Source organism: Rana temporaria, chromosome 6, assembly GCF_905171775.1.
Source record: "Rana temporaria chromosome 6, aRanTem1.1, whole genome shotgun sequence".
Lineage (NCBI taxonomy): Eukaryota > Metazoa > Chordata > Amphibia > Anura > Ranidae > Rana > Rana temporaria.
In genome coordinates this window covers 180,083,094-180,109,705 of record NC_053494.1, presented here as the reverse complement: position 1 = coordinate 180,109,705, position 26,612 = coordinate 180,083,094, and the positions used below count along the sequence as shown (strand labels likewise).

Sequence of the window (26,612 nt, the reverse complement as noted above, 5' to 3'; positions counted from 1 at the left end):
GTGGGGGGACATGGCTGCATATATGTGGGGGGACATGGCTGCATATATGTGGGGGGACATGGCTGCATATATGTGGGGGGACATGGCTGCATATATGTGGGGGGACATGGCTGCATATATGTGGGGGGACATGGCTGCATATATGTGGGGGGACATGGCTGCATATATGGGGGACATGGCTGCATATGTTTGGGGACATGGCTGCATATGTTTGGGGACATAGCTGCATATGGGGGGGAAATGGCTGCATTTGTGGGAGGGACATGGCTGCATTTGTGGGGGGACATGGCTGCATTTGGGGACACATTTAAAAAAAGTATCGGTATTCGGTATCGGCGAGTACATAAAAAAAAGTATCGGTACTTGTACTCGGTCCTAAAAAGTGGTATCGGACAACCCTAGTACAAACATACACACAACATTAGAAAAAGGATGACTAGCATCCAGTAGGGTAGCTTAGTGTAGTTAGTGTAGGTCCTGCCCTAGAAGAGTCTACCTTGCCGTGGTGGGCAGGCTTGGAATCTCTTGGTCAAAAGTGTGTCCGTGATTGGGCGAGAGGATCACTAGATCTTCACTTCTGGCCAATTGATTTTACCAAAGGACTCTTGGTTTATTCAGAGTATTTATAGTTGGAAAAGGAAAAAATGTGTATAGATCCATAATTATACTTTCATAAAACACACAATAAAAAAATGGTATATTTACATTTGAATTGCTTCCTCTTTTATTTAATCCTTTCATGACCGGGGCTCATTACCACTTGGATGCACAGGACACATTTGTAAGTCTGGAAGGTGCTCTATGGCTACTTCTTCCTCTTGTGGTGTGTGTAGGGATGTGTAATAAGTGTTTATGTATTAACATGTGTCCTAACCATGTATATATGTATGTACTGACAAGCCCCTTTTGTGACAGTAGTGACAACAAGGTCCTCTCAATGGAGACATCAGGGATCTTCTAGCTTCACCCCAAGAACATGATCTACAATTAAATCCTGTACAGAAACATTCCCCTTAACTAGGAAAAGATATCGAGTTCTCAGGGAATTTTATATACATTTTTAATAAATGTTCTATTCCTACACATTCTCCTCACAAGATATATAGGGAATTCTTTCCTGTTATCCAGGGCTAGAGGATCTGCTTTATTCAAAAGAAGTGTTTTCCTTCCCTCACAATCTGTACTTTGGTATTAAAGCGGAGTTCCGGCCACAATTTTATATTTAAATATAAATACCCCTGTAATACACAAGCTTAATGTATTCTAGTAAAGTTAGTCTGTAAACTAAGGTCCGTTTTGTTAGGTTGTTACAGCATTTAGACACTTTATAAAATAGAAATTGACTGGGGCCATCTTAAGTGTGGGCATCATGAAGCCAGACTGTATGACTTCCTGGATTTCAGCCTTTCAGATCTCGCACATGCTCAGTGCTGCACAAGCAGTGTCAGATCAGGTTTCAGCACCTGTGCTGTCCAAGTCACATGATTCTTTGAGACTGGGGAGTGCACAGACTCCTGGAAAGTTACCCCCACTACATTCCCAGGAGTCTGGTTAGGAAGCATTAAGCACCTAGGTGCAGGAAGTGGGAAGATTAACTATTCTGCCTAGCAACAACACTTTGAAGGCATCTAAAAAAATAAAAATTTTTCGTAAAGGACTAATGACATTTTTTTAAAACTACTGATGTAATGTTATATTTATGGGTGGAACTCACTTTAAGCCTTTCTCTAGTCTCCAATATAATTGTAAAATTCTCAATTTTAAAATCTCTTGCTTCTTAAAGTGAATGTAAAGCTTTACACTTTTTCATTAAAATAATAAACGTGTTATACTTATCTGCTCTGCGTGATGGTTTTCACAGAGCAGCCCTGATCCTCCTCTTCTCAGGTCCCCCATCGTCGCTCCTGGCTCCTCCCCTTGCCTGCTATGGGGCACTTGTGCGTGCTCGATCCGGAGCCTCACTGACTTTGGCGATTGTGTAAAAACACGACTGCACTTGGTGACTATTAAGTTTTTACGTTGACAGAATGGCACGGCTGCGCAAATGGGCGTATATATACATGTCCCCTTTAATTTGCCGCCGTGTGGTCACAAGCTCCATGACCGTGTCCGCGGGACCCGTGGACTCGATGTCCGCCGGTGTCCCGCGATCGGGTAAACACAACATCTCCCCGTTCTTCCTAGTGACATGTCACTGATCGTCTGTTCCCTGAGTGAGTGAGTGAAAAACTTGTAAAGCGCAAACACATGCGAACTGAATCGCCTCTGGGCGCTGTATCCATTTCATGGGTAAGGAACCCCTTGACCTCAGATGAGATGGGTTTTAATCTTTCTCCTGAAGGCCAAGTGGTCCGACTCCAGTCAGATGGTGGTTGGTAGGGATGAGCCGAACACCCCCCCTGTTCGCATCAGAACTTGCGAACACACCAAATGTTCCTGTGAACTTTATAACCCTGTTAAAGTCTATGGAACTCGAACATATGAAATCTAAAGTGTTAATTTTAAAGGCTAATATGCAAGTTATTGTCCTTAAAAGTGTTTGGGGACCTGGGTCCTGTCCCAGGAAACATGTATCAATGCAAAAAAACGGCCGTTTTTTTCAGGAGCAGTGCATTTAATAATGCTAAAAGTGAAACAATAAAAGTGTAATATTACTTTAAATTTCGTACCTAGGGGGTGTGTAAAGTCAGCATGTGAAAAAGCGCATGTTTCCCGTACATAGAACTGTCCCTGCACAAAGTGTCATTTCTGAAAGAAAAAAAAGCATTTAAAACCGGCTTTGCGGCTCTAATGAATTGTCGACTCTGGCAATTCAGAGATGATTCATTCATAAAAAAAAAAAGCCTGGGGGTCCCCCCAAATTCCATAAACAGGCCCTTCAGGTCTGATATGGATATTAAGGGGAACCCCGCCGTCAATTAAAAAAAAAAAATTACGTGGGGTTCCCCCCAAATATCCATACCAGACCCTTCAGGTCTGGTGTGGATTTTAAGGGGAACTCCACCCCAAATTTAAAAAAAATGGCGTGGAGTTCCCCCAAAAATCCACACCAGACCCTTATCCGAGCACGTTAACCTGGCCGGGCCGCAGAAAAGAGGGGGGGACAGAAGTGCGCGCCCCCCTCTCCTGAACCGCACCAGGCCACATGCCCTCAACATGGGGAGGATGTCCCCATGTTGATGGGGACAAGGGCCTCATCCCCACAACCCTTGCCCGGTGGTTGTGGGGGTCTGCGGGCGGGGGGCTTATCAGAATCTGGAAGACCCCTTTAACAAAGGGGACCCCCAGATCCTGCCCCCCCCCCCTATGTGAATTGGTAATGGGGTACACTGTACCTCTACCATTTCACGAAGGAAGTGTAAATAGTTAAAAAAAAATAGACACAGACACCGTAGAAAAAATTCCTTTATTAATAAAAAAAAAAATCCAGCGGTGGTAATCCACTGTCGATGCGGCTCCCTGCTCCAACGTTGTATTCTATCCAGCGATGGATGATCTCTCCAGCGACGGGTGATCAGCGGTCCGGTCCAGCGATGAGAAGATCCATCCGTCCAGAGCGCAGCAGGCGAGCTCCACTCTCCGCTGGACACAGCCCAGCGGAATGACGCGCTGGAGCTTTGACATTACTTATATAGGGGAAGCGGCCACCCGTCACGTGACCCCGCCCCCTCTGACGCACCCTCGTACGTCACTGGGAAAGACCGGCACAGTGGCTGCGTTTGGCATGGCACAGTGACTGCGTTTGATGGCATGGCACATTTGCTGCATTTGATGGGCACAGTGAGGCTGCAATTGTTTTTTTTTTTTCCGTTTGCGCCCCCCCAAAAATTTTGAGCAACAGCCGCCACTGGATACGACGCGGGAAATTTAAATAATGCCAGCGTAATCCTTTTGTGGATCTGCCCCTATATATATATATATACACATACACAGTATATCAGTCGCACAAGGCTATAAATTGGTCATCTAGATGAAATAGATATACGATCCTCCACACAAGACTACATGATACCACATAGGGCCTCAGGAATGCTTGGTCTGCACGCCCATTTCCTCCACAACAAGCTAAATAAACATTTATTCTTGCATAACTTTGTGCAAAGATTTTAACTTGTCTGATGTTGCATAACAAACAATGTACCAAAAGATTTTGAAATACTATAAGGATAGAAAAATATAGATACAGTACTTGATCTCCAGTTGACAAAAGCAAAGGGGGAGCCATCCGACCACTGCCACCCAGAAGTGGTATCCAGCTGATTGAGCCCAGTCCATAACACAATCCAGTATAAACCAGTCTCTCTGCATTGGGGGAGATAAACAGCAACAGGTCACCCTGAAACATTCTTAGTCTGCTGCCTTTATTTCAATTAAATGCAAAACCAATGATGTAAGGAAAACGAAGCGGAATGGCTGTCAGAATTGTTACTTCCAGGCAAACATGCAAACAACTTTACCACTTGCCTATTGGCACATTTACCCCCTTCCTGCCCAGCAAATTTTCAGCTTTCAGCGCTGTCACACTTTGAATGACAATTGCACGGTCATGTAACACTGCACCCAAACTACATTTTCAGTAGAGCTTTTTTTTGGTGGTATTTAACCACTTCAGACCCGGAGGATTTGGCTGCTGAATGAGCAGGCCTTTTTTTGGGATTCGGCACTGCGCCGCTTTAGTTGACAATTGCATGGTCGTGCGACGTTGTACCCAAATAAAATTTACATCCTTTTTTCCCTCCACAAATAGAGCTTTCTTTTGGTGGTATTTGATCAGCATTGGGCCAGATCCTCAAAAGGGATACGCCGGCGTAACTGCTGTTACGCCGTCGTATCCCTGTTCCTAACTATGGAACTGATCCACAGAATCAGTTTTCCATAGTTAGGCAGAAGATCCGGCATGTGTAATTGAATTACACTGTCGGATCTTAGGATGCAGTACCGCATCCGCCGCTGGGGGCATTTCGTGTCGAAATGCCGCCTCGGGTATGCAAATTAGCACTTACGGAGATCCACGAAGCTTTTACGCTTCGTTTTTTCTCCGTAAGTTTTAGTTTGCAAACGCAAAATTAGGGCTGCTTTTACAAGGTGTAAACTGTTTACACCTTGTAAAAACAGACCCTTCTGTCCAGCGACGCGATTTTTTTTTTTGTTTTGAATTTTTTTTTTTTCGCCGTATCTTTTTTTTTTTTCGACACAACTTTATTGACCCGTCGCAATCCACAAAGCTCGGCGTAACGTAATTTCGCGCTATGCACGTCGGGAAAATTACGTCACGAGCATGCGCAGTACGGCCTGCGCGGGAGCGCGCCTAATTTAAATGGGAATCGCCCCCATGAAAAGAGGAACGCCTTGCGCCGGCGGAATTTAAGTTACACAGCCCAAAATTTCTAGGTAAGTGCTTTGTGGATCGGGCACTTAGGTAAAAAATTTAAGGCAGTAACTTAAATGGGAAAAATTAAGTTACGCCGGATCTTTGTGGATTACCCCCAATATTTTTTACTTGTTGCTATAATAAATATCCCCAAAAATACTGTCACATGACATTAAAAAAAAAGTATTGGTATTCGGTATCGGCGAGTACTTAGTATCGGTACTTGTACTCGGTCTCAAAAAAGTGGTATCGGGACAACCCTAGTTCTAACCCTTCCTTACTCTATCCAAAATGGAAAGAAAAAATGCCTTTAATTCTACTTTCAATCTAAATTTTTGAGTTATAACCAAAAACACGGTAAATCTTATAACAAGAATATTTATTCTGAAGACAAGTAGCTAGGAGATGATTTTCTTTCTCTTAGTTCCTGTGAAAGAAACTCTTCCTAACTGGAAAAAATAAACCAAAAAAACTTGACCAAGGGTTTTTCCATCCCACTTTGAACTGAAACAAAGAAAATATGATGTTATGCACGCTTCCTGCAATACTGTATTAGCCAGATTTCTGTTCTCTTGTATAATGAGAGGATTTGTCTACTTACTGGAAATATACTCATGTTCAGCAAGATTTGTGATGCTTAGCAGATCTCCACCTTGAGCTTGACAAGAGTCTCGGGCTTGATTCCAGGAGAGAGAAGACTCGAGATTGAATTGGTAGCAAGAATGTGTGACAGTGTTTTCCTCCCATAACAAACCACAGCCATCGCCTAGAACAAAAATAAAAATATCTGTTTTAGATTAAAGAAAATTGTGCTTTGTCCCTGTTGGTTGGGATTAATGCTGTTCAGATATACACTATATTACCGAAAGTATTGGGACACCTGCCTTTACAAACACATGGGCCCGGATTCAGATACAATGGTGTATCTATCGGCGGGCGTAACGTATCTCAGATACGTTGCGCCGCCGTAACTTAGGGCGCAAGTTCCGTATTCATAAAGAACTTGCGCCCTAAGTTACGGTGGCGTAGCGTATGTGGTCCGGCGTAAGCCCGCCTAATTCAAATGTGGATGATGTGGGCGTGTTTTATTTAAATTAATTGTGACCCCACGTATTTGACGGCATGCGCCGTTCATGAAAGAATCCCAGTGCGCATGCTCGAAATTACGCCGCAAATCGTCAATGCTTTAGACGTGAACGTAACTTACGCACAGCCCTATTCGCGAACGACTTACGCAAACGACGTAAAATTTTCAAAATTCGACGCGGGAACGACGTCCATACTTAACATAGGATACGCCTCATATAGCAGGGGTAACTTTACGCCGGAAAAAGCCTAACGTAAACTACGTAAAAAAATGCGCCGGGCAGATGTACGAAAAGAGGGGAAACTATGGGAAAGAGGGTTAGGCCCAAGACACCCTTAGGTAGTTGCAATGCTAATTGGCAGACTCAGAGACTTCTACAGGAGGACAGCCATGCAGGGAAAGGCATCCAGCAAGACACCACATCTGAATGTGTAGGAGCGCCATCTCCTATGGCAACAGTCTTGTAAGGCCTCGTACACACGGACGGACTGTTCGATGAAAACAGTCCGCCGGACCGTTTTCATCGGACATGTCAGCTGCCGGATTTTGGTCTGATGGTTGTACACACCATCAAACCAAAATCCCCGTGTATAGTATATGCGGTGACGTGGCCGCGCCGTCGCCGCGACGATGACGCGGCGATGTGCGCGACCCTGGAAGGTCAATGCTTCCACGCATGCGTCGAATCACTTCGACGCATGCGAGGGCTTTTGGCCGAGCGGACATGTCCAGTAAGTCGTACAGACGACTGAACATGTCCGACGGACAGGCTTCCAGCGGACATGTTTCTTAGCATGCTAAGAAACATTTGTCCGCTGGAAACCTGTCCGATCCGCCGGAAAATTGTCCGGTCGGACGTACAGACGACCGAACATGTCCGCTGAAACTGGTCTGCGGACCAGTTTCAGCAGACATATTCGGTCGTGTGTACGAGGCCTAACAGTTCCTAACATAATTCTTTTACTTTCTGTACAATCACTTCTTGTAGATTCTCAGCCCACTGAGCTCCCAGTCTCTCTCACTAGACTTGCTGATTCACTGCCACTGAATCCTGTGAGCTCTTCCAATCTTCTTACTTTAGTATCTTTCTCAAGTGTCACCCCCGCTTCCCTGCTGGGTCCCTGGCTTGGCACTCCAGATACTCCTTAAGCAAAGCATCACCCCACTTGATTGGTCCCTGGCTTGGCACCTGCTAAAGTTTCCAGATTCTTCACCATCTCCGGTGGGTGAGAATACTGCTCAAAGACATGCTTCAGCAACTCACTGTGGTCCCCGGTAATAAGGTGATTGGTCCCTTAGTGGCGACAGCTTCCCCTCTACCTCCGACCATGACAGGTTCTCCGGCCAGCAGAGCCGGCAATTCTGGTTCGACTGCAAGTCACAATCCCAACCCTACACTGTTCTGGATAGGCCCTAAGACAGCCTAGCAGCCAGATGTTTTGCTAGATGTACATATTTGAAGTGAGATCATGTAAACTTTACCATATGTGGGACAGTATCCCCATAGTTTGTGCTTGTCAAAGGACACAGTGGTGGCACAAAATTGCATTCCTTCAGATTTTCCAATGGTAGTACATTCATGGAACCAGCTGTTTTGGAATTTAAATGGAAATACACAAGGTTTTCCCCTGGAATTCCCATTAAGAGTAAAGATTTCTGAAAGACAAAGTAAAAATGTATCAATAACAGAAAATCAAAAAAAAAGGCAGCACAGGCGTAATTGATAAAGACTACACAACACAAGGTAATATTAAACACATGACTGTCTGTGTCTACAATTATTTTTCCTTTTGTTTTCTCATTGAGGCCCAGGGAATTCACTTCTAAGATTTTAACATTTTAGAGCTGTCCCCAGAATAAGAATTAAGGGTCCTTCAATGGGGACACCTGTCCTGGGGACATCTGTTTAACCACTTCAGCCCCGGAGGATTTAGCTGCCAAATGACTGGGCCACTTTTTGAGATTCAGCACTGCGTTGCTTTAACTGACAATTGCACGGTCGTGCGACGTGGCTCCCAAACAAAATTGACCTCCTTTTTTCCCCACAAATGTTTTAATTTTTTGCGCTATAAACAAAAATAGAGCGACAATTTTGAATAAAAAAAAGCAATATTTTTTAATAAATATCCCCAAAAATATATATAAAAAAAAAAATTCTCAGTTTAGGCCGCTTTGTATTCTTCTAAATATTTTTGGTAAAAAAACTCCAATAAGCATATATTGATCGGTTTGCGCAAAAGTTATAGGGCCAGATTCAGATAGGTTAGTGGATCTTTAGATCCGCGTAACCTATCTGATTTACGATCCGCCGCCGCAAGTTTTTGAGGCGAGTGCTTAATTCAGAAAGCACTTACCTCAAAAGTTGCGGCGGCGTATCGTAAATCCCCCGGCGGAATTCAAATTCCGCGGCTAGGGGGAGTGTACTATTCAAATCAGGCGCGTCCCCGTGCCGATCGAACAGCGCATGCGCCGTCCCGAAATTTTCCCAGCGTGCATTTCTCCAAATGACGTCGCAAGGACGTCACTGGTTTCGATATTTAAGTAAATTACGTCCATCCGTATTCGCGAACGACTTACGCAAACGACGTAAAAAATTCAAATTTAGTTGCGGGAACGACGGCCATACTTAACATTGGCTGCGCCTCATAGACCAAGGGGTAACTATACGCCGGAAAAAGCCAAACGCAAACGACGTAAAAAAAAAGCACCGGGGGGTCGTTCGTTTCTGAATCGGCGTAACTCCTCATTTGCATATTCCTTGCCTATACAAACGGAAGCGCCACCTAGCGGACAGCGTGAGATTGCAGCCTAAGATCCGACGGTGTAAGTCACTTACACCTGTCGGATCTTAGGGAGATCTATGCGGAACTTGATTCTATGAATCAGGCGCATTGATCCGACCGACGGAACTCAGAGATACGACGGCGTATCAGGAGATACACCGTTGTATCTCTTTGTGAATCTGGCCCATAGAGTCTACAAAATAGGGGGTAGTTTTACGGCATTTTTATTGTAAATTTTTTTTTACTAGTTATGGCAACGATCTGCGATTTTTATCGTGACTGCGACATTATGGCGGACATTATGACGGACGTATCGGACACTTTTGGCGCTGTTTTGGGACCATTGTTTTTTATACATTGATGAGTGCTGTAAAATGCACTGATTACTGTGTAAATGTGACTGGCAGTGAAGGGGTTAACCAGTAGGGAAGGGGTTAAGTGTGTCCTAGGGAGTGATTCTAACTGTGTGGGGGCAGGGCTTACTGTCACACAACACTGATCACTGCTCCCGATGAGAGGAAGCAGACGATCAGTGACATATCACCAGGCAGAACAGGGAGATGCTTTGTTTACAAAGGCATCCACCCGTTCTGCCATTCCGTGACCTGATCGCAGGACACCGGCAGACATCGAGTTCATGTGTCCCACGGTCACGGAGACCGCGGTGGGCTAGGCGGCAGATTCAAAGCAACATAGCAACATATATATATATATACGTTGCTTTGCCTGCCCGAGCCATTCTGCCGACGTATAAGTGCTTGAGGCAGTCGACAAGCGGTTAAAGCCAGCCATTCAGTGAATGGATCAAAATTTGGCTAGTTCAGCAGGGACTGGATGAATTTCGATCCATGTATGGACAGGGAGGTTGTACAGAAGTCAATCTACTGGTCAACTTCTGTTCAACTGCCCTGCTTAATCAGCGCTGCAGGCTATAGCCTGAAATGCCGAACAGGGTATTCTGACAGCGAAGAAGTCTTCCTCAGAATACAATAGCTCAGTGGAAAGGATTCCTCCATCCACATTGTGTGTGTGGATGGGGGAATCGGGTCATTTTTTTTTTTTGTTCAATGTGCTGGTAGAAACCTGCCTCATCTATGGGCTGCCTTAGTTGTATTACATTTTCTCTCTCCCTGCTTCTCCATTTCAGAGGTGGTGATAGCAGGGAGAGAAGAGGGAGTCAGCAGAAATGTGATGAAGAAGTATAGGAATTATGTCCTGGGCTTCCTCTGTCACTGTTCTGCAGCCCCTGTAGAGCAGGATATAATATATATATACTGTGGGGTAGATTCAGGTATTTTTTTACGGCGGCGTATCTCCAGATGAATTCTGCGCCGGCGTATCATTACGCCGATTCTCAAAGGCAGATACGCTAAAAAAATAGGCTTCCTCCGCCGACGTAACTTGAATGCGGCGGCGTATAATTCTGTGCAATATCACGTTGGCCGCTAGGGGTGCTTCCGTTGTTTTCAGTGTAGAATATGCAAATTACCTAGTTACGTCAAATCACGAACGTACGTGCGCCCGGCGGTAGTTTTTTACGTCATTTGCGTAAGGCTTTTTCTGCGTAAGGTTGCTCCTGCTATTAGGAGGCGCAGCCAATGTTAAGTATGGACGTCGTTCCCGCTTCGAAATTTGAATTTTTTATGTCGTTTGCGTAAGTCGTTCCCGAATAGGGCTGGACGTAATTTACGTTCACGTCGAAACCAATACGTCGTTGCGCCGTACTTGGAAGCAATGCACACTGGGATATGTACACGGATGCGCCGTCCGTACAAAACGTCAATCACGTCAGGTCGTCATACATTTACATAAAACACGCCCCCCTTCCACATTTGAATTACGCGCGCTTATGCCGGCCCCATTTGCGCTACGCCGCCGCAACTTATGGAGCAAGTGCTTTGTGAATACTGCACTTGCTCCTGTAAGTTACGGCGGCGTAGCGTAAATACGAAACGCTGCGCCGCCGTAAGAAGAAGCGCAGGTACCTGAATCCACCCCTATATATATATACGTACAGTGCCTTGAAAAAGTATTCATACCCCTTGAAAATTTTCACATTTAGTCATGTTACAACCAAAAACGTAAAAGTATTTAATTGGCATTTTATGTGATAGACCAACAAATAATTGTGAAGTGAAAGGAAAATGATAAATGTTTTTCCAAATTTTTTTACAATAAATATACCACCATAGACGGATGGCAAAGTTATGTGAGTATTAAAGGGTGAGTGGACTTGCCGCTGCTTTTAAATAATATCTTATTATGTAAAAGTCAACAAATCAATCAGTACAAAATGACAAAATTCAAAAAAGTGCTGATATGCAAAATCATACTACATAAGTTTCCATATTTAATAATAAAGTTCTATGTGCAGTAAATCAATAAAGGTGCTGCAATATATTTGAAACCTTCAAAAGTGCATAGTGCCATCAAATGAAAAATGTCCATAAGTTCATATCAAACATTTAATAAATGATTCCGCAAAGTGAAAACGGTGCTCCAAAAAGTGCATACAATCGGGCAGTGGTTGTGTGTCACACCCGTGTCCCCCTCTTGTACCGCACTCACCAAAAAATCTCACTACCGAGGGGCAACAAGCCTTCACAATATCTCTGAGGCCTCGTACACACGACCGAACATGTCTGCTGAAACTGGTCTGCGGACCAGTTTCTGCAGACATATTCGGTCGTGTGTACGGCCGACCGGACCGGATTCCCGGCCTAGCGGACAGGTTTCCAGCGGACAAATGTTTCATAGCATGCTATGAAACATGTCCGCTGGAAGACTGTCCGTCAGACATGTTCGGGCGTCTGTACGACTCACCGGACATGTCCGCTCGGCCGAAAGCCCTCGCATGCGTCGAAGTGATTTGACGCATGCGTGGAAGCATTGACCTTCCAGGGTCGCGCACGTCGCCACGTCATCGTTGCGGCGATGGCGCGGCCACGTCACCGCGTTCGCTGTCCGCGGGAAATTTGGTCTGATGGTGTGTACAGCCATCAGACCAAAATCCGCCAGTGGACATGTCCGATGAAAACGGTCCGCGGACCGTTTTCATCGGACATGTCCCGTCGTGTGTACGAGGCCTGACTGTAGTAAAGATTTCCATAGCTGGCTCCTATGGCTTTCCATGGCTGGCTTCTGTTTACTTTCGTGGTCAGCTGTCATTGGCTAACAGCTGATCACATGGTTAAGCAAGCCCAGTATAAAAAAGCTGCATCCCCTATTTTTTACATACCGAGGGCCAGATCCACGAAGAAGTTACGACGGCGTATCTATTGATACGCCACGTAACTTCTAGTTTGCTCCGGCGTATCTATGTTTTGTATTCACAAAACAAGATACGCCTGAAGCTGGGCTAGATCCGACTGGCGTACGTCTTAGTACGCCGTCGGATCTAAGGTGCATATTTACGCTGGCCGCTAGGTGGCGCTTCCGTCGATTTCCGCGTTGAGTATGCAAATTAGCTAGATATGCCAATCCACAAATGTACGTCCGGCCGGCGCATTTTTTTACATTGTTACCGTGAGGCTTTTTCCGGCGTAAAGTTACCCCTGCTATATGAGGCGTATCCTATGTTAAAGTGGAGGTTCCATCAAAAAAAACTATTTTGCTTTAAACTGTAGCTTACGACTAAAAAAGAAAAAAATATATATATATATTTTTTTACTCATCTGGAAATGCCTGTTGCTATGCGGTCCCACGAAATCTGCCTTTGAAGCCACCTAGGATTCTGACATCATCTCCCTCTAATGCTCCTGGGAAATGTGTGTCATCATTTCCCAGGATGCAGTGCGCTGTCCAATTATCACTCCCCATCCAAGACTTCCAGGAAGTAAGTGCCTGTAGGCTTCACAATGCCCACAAGCAAAATGACAACGGTGTAGATATAGTTTTATAAACTATCTTTTTTGAATATCTATGCGGATCGGCGGCGGATTGTAAAATAGTAAGTGACCAGATTTATATTATAAAAACGCAGGATGAAAGGACATACATTTAAAAAATGCTAATTGTGGTTGGAACTCCGCTTTAAGTATGGACGTCGTTCCCGCGTCGAATTTTGAAAATTTTACGTAGTTTGCATAAGTCGTTCGCGAATAGGGCTTTGCGTAGAATTACGTTCACGTCGAAAGCATTTGGCTTGTTGCGGGTTAATTTGGTCATTTAGGTCAGGTCAAGACGTATTAACATAAAACACGCCCCCATCTCATCCATTTGAATTGCGCACCCTTACGCCGGCAGATTTACGCTACGCCGCCGTAACTTTAGAGGCAATTGCTTTGTGAATACAGCACTTGCCTCTCAAAGTTGCGGCGGCGTAGCGTTACTACGATACGCTACGCCTGCCTAAAATTACGATCCGCTACGTGGATCTGGCCCCGAATGTGTAAATGAGTTGTGTGTAAACTTAAAAAGTTAAAAGTCACCTTGGAAATTGTAGTCGCATAAATTGTCACGAAAAGATCCATAACCTCTCCATTTATGTAATAATTGTTTGCTGGCAATCACTTTTTCTCCAACAGCAGCAAGCTTGTAATTGTTGACACCAATCAGAAGGCCGTTGTTGCACTGCCAGCTCAGGGTGTGCTGGTCGGAATCGCATTCAACCATTGCTAGGGGTTCTGCGGGATATTGGAGGTCCAGTCCAAGGCACTTCCTGCGTCCCAAGTTGTACAGCCGCTGTCCTGTACCCCACTTCCATAGTGTATCATTATTAAAGGGCTCACAGCTTGACAGAAATAAGCCGGTTTTGTTGACCGAAATGCACAAATGGTTCTCTCTGCTTTCTAAAACAAATAGATCTGGACCTGCAAAATATATATATTTGGTTAAAGCGGAGTTCCCGGCCACAATTTCACTTTTTATATATAAATACCCCTGTAATACACAAGCTTAATGTATTCTAATAAAGTTAGTCTGTAAACTAAGGTCCGTTTTGTTAGGTTGTTACAGCATTTAGACACTTTATAAAATAGAAATTGACTGGGGCCATCTTAAGTGTGGGCATCATGAAGCCAGACTGTATGACTTCCTGGATTTCAGCCTTGCAGATCTCGCACATGCTTAGTGCTGCACAAGCAGTGTAATAGGTTTCAGATCAGGTTTCAGCACCTGTACTGTCCAAGTCACATGATTCTTCGAGACTGGGGAGTGCACAGACTCCTGGAAAGTTACACCCACTACAATCCCAGGAGTCTGTGCGGTGTAGGTTAGAAAGCTTAAGCACCTAGGTGCAGGAAGTGGGAAGATTAACTATTCTGCCTAGCAACAACACTTTGAAGGCATCTAAAAAAATAAAACATTTCTTAAAGGACTAATGACATTTTTTTAAAACTACTGATGTAATGTTATATTTATGGGTGGAACTCCACTTTAAGTTGTACAGGACGCCATGGCTGGGTCCTGGAAGGAAGTTATATTTCCCCTCTGTTTGGACTGTGGTGCCTTTAAGGGAACGGAAAGGGTTAATGCACCTGTCCAAGGAAGTAGTTTAAAGCAGACAGGAAGTGCAGGTGAGAGTGAAGGAGTGTAGGAGAGTCCAATGCATGGTGAATGGTGGACAAGGAAAGCTGTGGAAGCTAGGAAAAGCTGTGAAAAGCTGTGAAAGGACTTGGCAGTGTCCTGCCTAAAAACCTGCTACTGAAGGACTTACCTGGAAGGACTATTTAACTGCGATAGCAGTTCTGAGCTGTACAAGTCGGTGAGACTGTTATTTCTTTTGTTTTTGCTGCTGGAAGCCATTTAAGTTTAATAAACCTCAGTTTTGATTTAAGAAGCCTGTGTCCTGCGATCAAGCTGGTCCCCCAAACATTACACTGGTGCTCGAATGCGGGCAGGACTGAATAACAGGCATAAGAAGAGAAAAAAAAAAAAAAAGTTTTTTTCTTTTTGCATTGGACTTTATGTTGAACTGACATTTAAAGGGACAGTACATTGAATTTATGTCCTGGGTTAAAGCTGCACAAACGTTGAAAGCTGAAGCAATGGAGGAGCTAATTAAACAGCTGACCTTGGCTAACATGCAAGCGCAGACTCGCCATGAGGAAGCTAATCAACACCACAAAGAGGCGCTGGCTCTGCAGCAAGAAAATACTCGCCTGTTGGTGGCCCAGTTAGCAGCCCAGCAAGCAGCCCAGCAAGGGGTTATGCAGGCTCAGGTTACTGCCTTAAAGGAAGCGGTGCAGCGGCTGTCTCAGGTTCAGGAGCCAGCGGCTGTTGCCCCTGGCAACCAGGTGACTGTGAGGGCAAGCCATTTTTTACAGAAATTGTCCCTAAGCGATGATGTCGAGGCATTTCTTGCTACGTTTGAGAGGACAGCGGAGAGAGAAGGATGGTCTCAGGACCAGTGGGCCGGCCTCATTGCTCCTTTTCTCACTGGAGATCCTCAAAAAGCCTACTTTGACCTGCCACCAGATGATGCTAAAGACTATCAAAAGCTAAAGGCAGAAATTCTGGCTCGTCTGGGGGTGACTACGGCCGTTCGGGCCCAACGTGTACACCAATGGAAATATCGTCCAGATCGGCCACCCCGGTCTCAAATGCATGACCTGGTGCAACTAGTAAAAAAATGGCTGCAGCCTGAGGTGTTGTCCGGCCCCCAAATCGTGGAGCGGGTCGTGCTGGACCGATACCTGAGGTCCCTTCCAGATGACCTTCAACGGTGGGTCAGCCATGGAGACCCCAAAACCGCAAACCTCCTTGTTGAGATGGTGGAACGATATACAGTGGTGGAGGACCTGCTCGGACCTACCAAGCGCATAGGGCCTAGTCTGTCACGGCCTGTTCGACCAACTGCTGCCCTTCGAAAGGATGTTCCAAGGAGCCCTGGGACAAACACCCTGGAAGGCCAAGAGTCACTCCCGGTACCTCCTCAGCGTTCTGTTCCTGTTCGGAGAGGAGGGGATGTACAATGTTGGCGATGTCATTCCTGGGGTCATACCCGGACACACTGCCCACTGCAAGAGGAGCCCATGGAATGCGGGGTTCTTCGGAGGGGGTCTTTTTGTGCCCATAAAGTGTGCACCACACACCTCGACCTGGATGAGGAAAAGTTTGAGTGTGAAGTCCAAGTGAACCACCTCCCTGCCCGGGCTTTGTTGGACTCTGGAAGCATGGTAACCCTGGTTCATCCTAGAGTGATTGGGAAGATCGGTCCGGTAAGAAAAACTTTACGGGTGGTATGCATTCACGGGGACACTAGAGAGTACCCGCTCATCATGTTGTCTATCTCCTCAGCATGTGGCACTGTTACTCAAGAGGTGGGGGTGGTAAAGAACTTGGTGCATGATGTTATAATAGGACGAGACTGTCCATTGTTTACAAAACTGTGGGAACAAGGAGAACAGTTCAGAGACTGGGGAGAAACTAGCCCCCCTGTTCCTGCTGCTGAGAGGGATAACCCTGAACTGCCAAACGTTAATGTGGACCCAGATGAGGAAAATGCTAATGATTGGGTTAATGGTGATGAAAGTAGTGTTGATACTATTGAGGATGTCAAGATATGTGGTCCACAGACCTACCAAAACACTAAGGGGGAGGAGCCTTTCCCACTTCAGGTAATGCTGGGGGAAGAGGATGAGGAAGTGGCCTCTACCCCTGCGCTGCCGGATTTGGGTGTTCCCCAGGGGGCATTTGGGACTGCTCAGATGCAGGACCCCACTTTGGCCCATGCACGGGAACAAGTTGTAGTAGTAAATGGGGTTCCCCAAGAGCCAGGTGCGAATGAGAGGTGGCCACACTTTGCAATATATAATGAATTGCTGTATCGGGTTACCAAGTAGAGAGAAAATGTGGTAGAGCAATTGTTGGTACCCCAACAATATAGACGAAAGGTTCTGGACCTGGCCCATGACGATGTGTTAGGGGGACACCTGGGAGTTGAAAAAACGGAGGCACGGATCACCGACCGGTTTTACTGGCCAGGTCTGAAAGCAGAGGTAAAGAGATACTGTACCTCTTGTCCCACCTGTCAGTTGACCGCGCCGGTGACTCATTTTCGGAGCCCTTTGGTCCCTCTGCCCATAATTGAGGTCCCATTCGAGAGGATAGCCATGGATATAGTGGGTCCCTTGGTAAAGTCAGCTCGAGGTCACTCCTACATATTGGTGATTCTTGACTATGCCACCCGGTATCCTGAGGCGCTACCCCTGCGGAATACCTCCTCAAAGGCCATTGCCCGGGAATTATTCCAGATGTTTACACGGACTGGTTTTCCCAAGGAAATACTCACAGACCAGGGTACCCCGTTTATGTCAAGGGTTATGGCCGATGTGTGCAAGCTGTTCCGGATTAAACAGCTACGCACATCGGTCTACCATCCCCAAACGGACGGGTTGGTGGAACGCTTTAATAAGACCCTTAAGTCTATGCTCAAGAAAGTGGTACAAAGGGATGGGAAAGATTGGGACTGCCTGTTACCAGCTCTCCTGTTTGCTATCCGGGAAGTGCCCCAGGCCTCCACGGGGTTTTCGCCCTTTGAGTTGGTATATGGGCGGAGACCTCGCGGACTTCTTGACGTGGTTAAAGAGGAGTGGGAAAGTGAACCTGTTCAGCATAAGAGTGTCCTGGAATATGTCTCCCAAATGCAGGAAAGGATCCAAACCGTGATGCCGCTAGTCAAAGAGCATTTGCAAAAGGCCCAGGAGGCTCAACGGCGGGTCTATAACAGGGCTGCTAAAATAAGGCACTTCCAAGTGGGGGATCGAGTAGCGGTGCTAATTCCCACTGTGGAAAGTAAGTTCTTAGCCAGGTGGCAAGGACCCTTTGAGGTTGTGGAAAAAGTGGGAGAGGTCAATTATAGAGTCCACCAGCCAGGCAAGAGGAAACCGTATCAGATATATCATGTCAACTTGTTAAAGCCCTGGACAGACAGGGAACCGGTGACCTCCCTGGCTAGTGCAAGACTTGAGCCTCAGGTTGGGGTGGAGAGTGTCCAAGTAGCAAATACCCTATCTAAATACCAAAGTCAGCAGGCAAAGGAGTTCTTGCAGAGAAATAAAGAGAAGTTTTCAGACTTGCCGGGGCTAACTAGTATCATAAAGCATGATATTATCACGGAACCTGGAGTCAAAGTTTTTGTCAGGCCCTACCGCATCCCAGAGGCTCAAAGGAAGGCCGTTTCAGAGGAAGTAAATAAGATGCTAGACCTGGAGATCATTGAGGAGTCGCAGAGTGAGTGGTCGAGCCCGATTGTGTTGGTACCAAAGCCCAACGGGACTCTGCGATTCTGCAATGATTTCCGGAAACTTAATGAGGTTTCACGGTTTGATGCCTACCCCATGCCCCGGGTAGATGAACTTATCGAGAGACTAGGTCCAGCCAGGTATATCACAACATTAGACCTTACCAAGGGGTATTGGCAAATCCCATTAACTAAGGCTGCTAAAGAGAAAACTGCTTTTTCTACCCCAGAGGGGAGTTTTCAGTACAGACGAATGCCTTTTGGACTGCAAACTGCTCCAGCCACGTTCCAGCGAGCAATGGATAGGATTTTACGACCTCATCGGGAGTATGCCTCAGTGTACTTGGACGACATAGTCGTTTTTAGCAGAGACTGGGAGTCACACTTGCCCAAAGTCCAGGCAGTACTGGACTCTCTCTGGAAGGAGGGGTTTACAATAAACCCTGAAAAATGTGCTTTGGGAATGGAGGAGGTGAAATACCTGGGCTATATCGTGGGTAGAGGGGTGGTGAAACCTCAAGTCAGCAAGGTAGACGCTATAAAGAGTTGGCCCCGCCCCCTCACAAAAAAGCAGGTACGTGCATTCCTGGGCATGGTGGGATACTACAGGAGGTTCGTACCCAACTTTGCCACATTGGCGGCTCCATTGACCGATCTGACTAAGGGCCGGAAATCGGTCATGGTGGAGTGGAATGCAGACGCTGAGAAGGCTTTTTTGGAGCTCAAGTCAGCACTGTGCCAACACCCTGTCTTGATAGCGCCCAATTTTTCTGAAGAGTTCATTGTCCAAACTGATGCTTCCGATGTAGGATTGGGAGCTGTATTATCACAGGTTATTCATGGTGAGGAGCACCCAGTAGTCTTCCTCAGTAGGAAGTTGACACCAGCGGAGAAAAACTACGCTATTATTGAAAGAGAGTGTCTGGCCATTAAGTGGGCTCTGGAGTCCCTCAGATATTACCTCTTGGGGAGGAAATTTAGGTTAATTTCTGATCATGCCCCTTTAACGTGGCTGAGGCAAGGTAAAGGGACTAATGCCAGGATTACCAGGTGGTTCCTGGCGCTCCAAGAGTTTAAGTTTATAGTGGAGCATAGGCCCGGGAGACTGCATCAAAATGCAGATGCCCTCTCCCGAGTCCATTGTTTGAGCTCCACTGTTGCCTCCACCTCCTTGGCGTTGGGGCACAGGGGGGGGATATGTACAGGACGCCATGGCTGGGTCCTGGAAGGAAGTTATATTTCCCCTCTGTTTGGACTGTGGTGCCTTTAAGGGAACGGAAAGGGTTAATGCACCTGTCCAAGGAAGTAGTTTAAAGCAGACAGGAAGTGCAGGTGAGAGTGAAGGAGTGTAGGAGAGTCCAATGCATGGTGAATGGTGGACAAGGAAAGCTGTGGAAGCTAGGAAAAGCTGTGAAAAGCTGTGAAAGGACTTGGCAGTGTCCTGCCTAAAAACCTGCTACTGAAGGACTTACCTGGAAGGACTATTTAACTGCGATAGCAGTTCTGAGCTGTACAAGTCGGTGAGTCTGTTATTTCTTTTGTTTTTGCTGCTGGAAGCCATTTAAGTTTAATAAACCTCAGTTTTGATTTAAGAAGCCTGTGTCCTGCGATCAAGCTGGTCCCCCAAACATTACAAAGTGTACAACTTGCCAGTAAAAAATGTGCAACAAGTTAGCAACTTGCTGCACATTTTTTACTGGCAAGTTGTACACTTGCAGAGCACTTGAAGCACATGTTCTAGTTGACACTTTTCCAATTTGTAGCAAATTTGCGTGGCAAGTCTCTAGCAATTGCAAGAGCAAAGTTGCAGTGGTGAGTCTACAGCAAGAGCTCTGCAAGTCACAGTGACCCCTGTGGTGGGATGACTATTGCACAACATAACTGAACCAGAACCTGCAGCAGAATTGCAGAATGTTTGCAAAGAACGTTGATCTGGAGTCACCCAATGCGGATTTGCTGCAATTGTGTAATAAACTTGTGAAGCCTGAGACTAGCTTAGCAAGTTGTTTTCAAACTTGCAGCACAATTGCTTGCTATCTGAGAAACAATTGTTGTGTTTCTTTTCCCAGATAGCAAGATAACTTGCTACAAATTTGTGGCAGTGTTGAATTGTAAGTCTGTCAACTTGTTGTACATTTTCACTGGCAAGTTGTACACTTGCAGAGCACTTGAAGCACAAGTTCTAGTTGACACTTTTCCAATTTGTAGGAAATTTGCGTGGCAAGTCTCTAGCAAGAGCAAAGTTGCAATAGCGAGTCTACAGTAAAAGCTCTGCAAGTCTGCAGCATGAATATTCAGCCACAGTGACCCCTGTGGTGGGATGACTATTGCACAACTTAACTTAAAGTGGTAGTAAACTCTTTACTACCACTTTTACCTACAGGTAAGCCTATAATAAGGCTTACCTGTAGGTATAAAGAATATCTCCTAAACCTGTACGGAAGTGACGACATCGCCACTCCAGCCAATCACAGCGCTGGAGCGGCGATACCCGGAAGACACGCCGAGGCAAGATGACATCTCGCTCGGTGTGGACCAGGTAAGTTCTCCACACCTCATTCCAAGGTAAGTATTTCATAATGAGCTCGTATGCGGTGCATACAAGCTCATTATGCCTTTTGCCTTTCAGGTGTAAAAAAAAAAAAAAACTTGTTGCGGGTATACAACTGCTTTAACTAGAACTTGCAGCAGAATTGCAGAATGTTTGCAAAGATAGGGACTTGCTTCAATTGTGCAACAAACGTGTGAAGCCTGGCAAGTCTAGCAATAGCTTAGCAAGTAATTTTCAAACTTTCAGCACAATTGCTTGCTATCTGGGATTTTAAATAAAATAAGATTTTCACCTTTTTCAAAATCTTTGTTTGCAAATCAGCATTCCTGTTCACAAGTACCCCCTTAATCGTACATACTTCTTGTCTTTATTATATAGCGCTGTCAATTTACACAAAGACCCCCTAACACACATATACTAGGGCCAATTTAGACAGGATCCGATTAACCTACCAGCATGTCTTTAGAATGTAGGAGGAAACTGGAAGTACCCGGAGGAAACCCACACAGGCACAGGGAGAACATTCAAACTCCAGGCAGATGATGTCATGGTCGGGACTTGAACCAGCAATCCTTTTTGCTGCTAGGTGAAAGTGATAACCACTTCACCACTGTGCCTTGGCATGGCTGATTGTAAGAGAGACAAAGTAACAACGCAGGAAAAAAAAATTGGGAGACAGGGCTGGTGCAAGGATTTTTGACACCCTAGGCAAGACCTTATTTTGACGCCCCCTTGGCCCCACCCCTGACCCCACCCCCTTTGCCCTGCCCACGTATACCCCACCTTTTTAATGGCTGCTCAAAAACGTAAAATAAAAGTACCATAGGGTGTATAGTGAGGGATGCAGGGTTCTATGGGTTGGAAGCAGGGTGCATAGCGAGGGGCGCAGGATTCTATGGGTTGGGAGCAAGGCGTATAGCGAGGGGTGCAGAGTTCTATGGGTTGGGAGCAGGGTGTATAGTGAGGGGTGCAGAGTTCTATGGGTTAGGGAGCAGGGTGTATAAAGATTGGTGCAGGGTACTATGGGTTGGGAGCGGGGTGTATAGCGAGGGGTGCATGGTTCTACGGGTTGGGAGCAGGGTGTATAGCGAGGGGGTGCAGGGTTCTATGGGTTGGGAGCAGGGTGTATAGCGAGGGGTGCAGAGTTCAGTGGGTTGGGAGCAGGGTGTATAGCGAGGGGTGCAGGGTTCTATAGGTTGGGAGCACGGTGTATAGCGAGGGGTGCAGAGTTTTACGGGTTGGAAGCAGGGTGTATAGCGAGGGGTGCAGGACTCTATGGGTTAGGAGAAGGGTGTATAGCGAGGGGTGCAGGGTTCTATGGGTTGGGAGCAGGGTGTATAGCGAGGGGTGCAGAGTTCTTTGGGTTGGGAGCAGGGTGTATAGTGAGAAGTGCTGGGTACTATGGGTTGGGAGCAGGGTGTATAGCGAGGGGTGCAGGGTTCGATGGGTTGGGAGCAGGGTGTATAGCGAGGGGTGCAGGGTTCTATGGGTTGGGAGCAGGGTGTATAGTGAGGGGTACAGGGTGTATAAAGATTGGTGCAGGGTACTATGGGTTGGGAGCGGGGTGTATAGCGAGGGGTGCAGGGTTCTACGGGTTGGGAGCAGGGTGTATAACGAGGGGCGCAGAGTTCTACGGGTTGGGAGCAGGGTGTATAACGAGGGGCGCAGAGTTCTACGGGTTGGGAGCAGGGTGTATAGCGAGGGGTGCAGAATTCTATGGGTTGGGAGCAGGGTGTAGAGCGAGGGGTGCATGGTTCTACGGGTTGGGAGAAGGGTGTATAGCGAGGCGTGCAGGGTTCTATGGGTTGGGAGCAGGGTGTATAGCGAGGGGTGCAGAGTTCAGTGGGTTGGGAGCAGGGTGTATAGCGAGGGGTGCAGGGTTCTATAGGTTGGGAGCAGGGTGTATAGCGAGGGGTGCAGAGTTCTATGGGTTGGGAGAAGGGAGTATAGCGAGGGGTGCAGGATTCTATGGGTTGGGAGCAGGGTGTATAGCGAGGGGTGCAGAGTTCAGTGGGTTGGGAGCAGGGTGTATAGCGAGGGGACCAGGGTTCTATGGGTTGGGAGCAGGGTGTATAGTGAGGGGTGTAGAGTTCTATGGGTTGGGAGCAGGGTGTATAGTGAGGGATGCATGCTTCTATGGGTGGGGTGCAGGGTACTATGGGTTGGGAGCAGGGTGTATAGTGAGGGATGCAGGCTTCTATGCATGGGGTGCAGGGTACTATGGGTTGGGAGAAGGGTGAATAGTGAGGGGTGCAGGGTGTATAGCAGTGGCGGTTCGCCCATAGAGGGCGCTGGAGCGCCGCCCCCTCTGCCTCTCACCGCCACTAAGTCTAATAACATATTCATGCATTGCACGAATCTATGTTATTATCGCCGCTGCCGCTGTTCTATTCAGATGGTCGGCGCTCATGTCCGGCCATCTGAATAACGGCAGCTGGTTGGCTGTACTGAAGTGCCTATCAGAGCCAGCTGCTCTGATAGGCTTTCCAAGTACAGCCCTCAGCCTTCCGGATGCTTATCAAGGGAACGTACCGGGGTGCGTTCCTTGGATAAGACTGACAGGCGTCTCAGCCAATCAGGTTGGCCGGTTCTGGCTACCGGTAACCTGATTGGCTGAGACGCCTGTCAGTCATCGAGGGCGGTAGAAGACATCGAGGGACGTGGATGGCTGACTCCAGTAAAGTTAAGTGCTGGGCAGGGGGGAAAGGGGCACTTTACAGGGCACAGCGGCGACGAAGGGCAAAGTCAGTGACATCAATGGGCACAGTGGCGACAATAGGCACAGTGGGGACAATTGGCACAGCGGCATGAATGGGCACAGTGGCGACAATTAAGGGCACAGTGACATCAACAGTGGCGACAATAGGCACAGTGGCGACAATAGGGACAATGGGGACAATTGGCACAGCGGCATGAATGGGCACAGTGGCGACAATTAAAGGGCACAGTGACATCAACAGTGGGGACAATGGGCACAGTGGGGACAATGGGCACAGTGGGGACAATTGGCACAGCGGCGACAATTAAAGGGCACAGTGGTGACAATTAAAGGGCACAGTGGCGACAATTGATGGCACACTGGTGACAATTGATAGCACAGTGGCTGCGTTTGATGGCATGGCACAGTGGTGACAATTGATGGCACAGTGGCTGCGTTTGATGGCATGGCACAGTGGCTGCATTTAATGGCATGGCACAGTGGTGCGAATTGATGGCACAGTGGCTGCGTTTGATGGCATGGAACAGTGGTGACAATTGATGTCACAGTGGCTGCGTTTGATGGCATGGCACAGTGGTGACAATTTATGACACAGTGGCTGTGTTTGATGGCATGGCACAGTGGTGACAATTGATGGCACAGTGGCTGCATTTGATGGGCACAGTGAGGCTGCAAATATTTTTTTTTCGTTTGCGCCCCCCAAAAAAATTTGAGCACCAGCCGCCACTGGTGTATAGTGAGGGGTGCTGGGTGAATAGTGAGGGGTGCAGGGTGTATAGTGAGGGGTGCAGGGTGTATAGTGAGGGGTGCAGGGTACCATGGGTTGGGGGGAGGGTGTAAAGTGAGGGGTGTACTTATTATGCTTCTGCTTAAGAACAGGTAACATTTGTTTCTGCTTAGATCAACAAAGGGGTTAAAATATATATATATATATATATATACAATTAGAATATATATTATTATTAATTACAAATATATCAAATTTAAAAAATAAAATAACATTTGAATTTTTTTTAAATAATAATAATAAAACACATTTTTATATACCCTATATAGTGCAGAAAGGTACATTAGACAATTATACGTGCTTAGGTAATTGCTACCTGTGTGGTTACACAACAATGTATATCCTGCAATAAATATTGCTGTGTGTTGCACTCACTGTATGATGTGGAATCTGCAGGACTGGAGGGAAGGAAGAACCCAAACAGGAGCACAGAGCCAAGCGTAGTGCCAATCAGTGTGTGGTGACTTCTTGCTGGAGTCATGACTTGTGCAGAATTGGAAATCACGGGGCTAAGTTCTCACACTGGAATGTAAAGCTTCTTCTTGTCTCGCATAGATAGGCAGAGGGTTGGGAAGAGTTCTGGTATGTGGGCTGGTTTATGATTTTTCAAAGTGCCTTCTATAGGAGGTTCAGGAGGATGGGAGGCTGGACTGCTATTTCAAAGCTCCCGTCGGCTGGTTTTAAAGCAAAAACTTTTTTTAAAGTTTCTTTCTGAATGTATGAAGCAATGGAGTTGTAAACATTCCCAGCTAACAGTTGACCCTTCTTTCCAGGGCAATGGCCGAAGTTTGTATTTGTGCCCTTGAATTTGTTTGCTTGCTTTTTGAGTTTTGAGCACACAAATACCTAATTTGTACATGAATTGATTTACAAAAGCAAAAAATAAAACAAAAACAAATATAAAAAATCAAATCCCCAAAAAATTAGAAGATTTGATGGACCAGTTGGTCTTTTTCTGCAGTCACTCGTTTCCATTTCTGTATTTAAATGAACAAGAGCAATGTTCGCTTGTTTCATTGCTACAAAGGCAAGCACAGATGTGCATGCAAACAACGATTGCAATCCCTGATCTTGCTGATCGGGCGCAAGTACGTTCGTGAATCAGCGTATCTTTGTCATTTGCATATTCGATGCCTAAATCAATGGAAGCGCCCCTTGCGGCCAGCATAAATATGCGCCCAAGATACGAAAGTGTAGGAGACTAACGTCGGTTGGATGGAGCCGAAATTCAGGCGTATCTCCTTTGCAGAATCAAACGCATAGATACGACGGCGTATCCATGGACTTACGCGGCGTATCAGTAGATACGTCGCGTTAGTCTTTGTGAATCCGGGCCTTTCTGACCACTGATTTAGTCTACCAACCCTACAAAAGTTCCCGAAATTCATATCAGACCTTTGCCTCAGGGGGGCTGAGAGATAAATAGCCTGGTGGAAATATGTAACTGGTTGCTAGGAAGCCGGTGGCTGCCAGCTGTCTAACAACCAGCATGAGCAGGAAGCTGTCAAACTTACATCATGGGAAGCGGTTGCGGCAGCGGGATAGTGGCTGAACATTCCTGAAAGATCTGATTTTTTACCAAACTTCAAAAATTGCAAATTAGGACCAATCATCCCTAGATGTGAGGCATGGAGTATGGTGTAACTCATACCAGGTAATAAAGGGGCACCAGGAATAGGGGGTAGTGGCTGCTAGTACCGCAGACTCACACAGACTATTACCCAGTAAAGATATGTATCAATGGACTTTCTCTGTACTTATAACATGAGTCGGTATAGTAAAAAATTACATTTATTTTACATAAAAACATACAATGTTCCATATATAAAACAAGGCTAGGACTAACAACCCCGCAAGAAGATACAGAGATGGTATTACAAACGGAAGGAGCCGTGAGGTATCAGCAATTGTGGGGAGGAGTCCTAAAAGAACCTCTACCGGTTTCGCGGCTGACCACTTCTTCAGGAGGTATAGTCTGTGCAATAGATGGTAAAATGTCAAAAACTAGCAATACATAAAACATCAGAACAACAATTAAAAAAACAGGTAATGTCAGGAGTAGTTTCCCATACAATGACAACCTATTTTCTCTGAAAACTTTTTTTAACTCCATATTCCATATCCATATTT

General features: G+C 46.3%; 1 protein-coding gene across 1 annotated transcript in view; it reads right to left on the bottom strand.

Annotated features, from left to right (window-relative positions):
* Positions 1-25,163, bottom strand: part of LOC120944444 (secretory phospholipase A2 receptor-like) — a 38,185-nt gene extending 13,022 nt beyond the window's left edge. Inside the window, exons 1-5 of the mRNA XM_040358504.1 lie at positions 24,858-25,163; positions 13,672-14,052; positions 7,941-8,114; positions 5,973-6,137; positions 4,190-4,302 (exon numbers count right to left, since the gene is read on the bottom strand). Of these exons, the coding sequence (XP_040214438.1) occupies positions 4,190-4,302; positions 5,973-6,137; positions 7,941-8,114; positions 13,672-14,052; positions 24,858-24,963 (939 nt within the window). The 5' untranslated portion in view covers positions 24,964-25,163. The remainder of the gene's footprint in view (positions 1-4,189; positions 4,303-5,972; positions 6,138-7,940; positions 8,115-13,671; positions 14,053-24,857) is intronic.
* Positions 25,164-26,612: the final 1,449 nt, after the last annotated feature.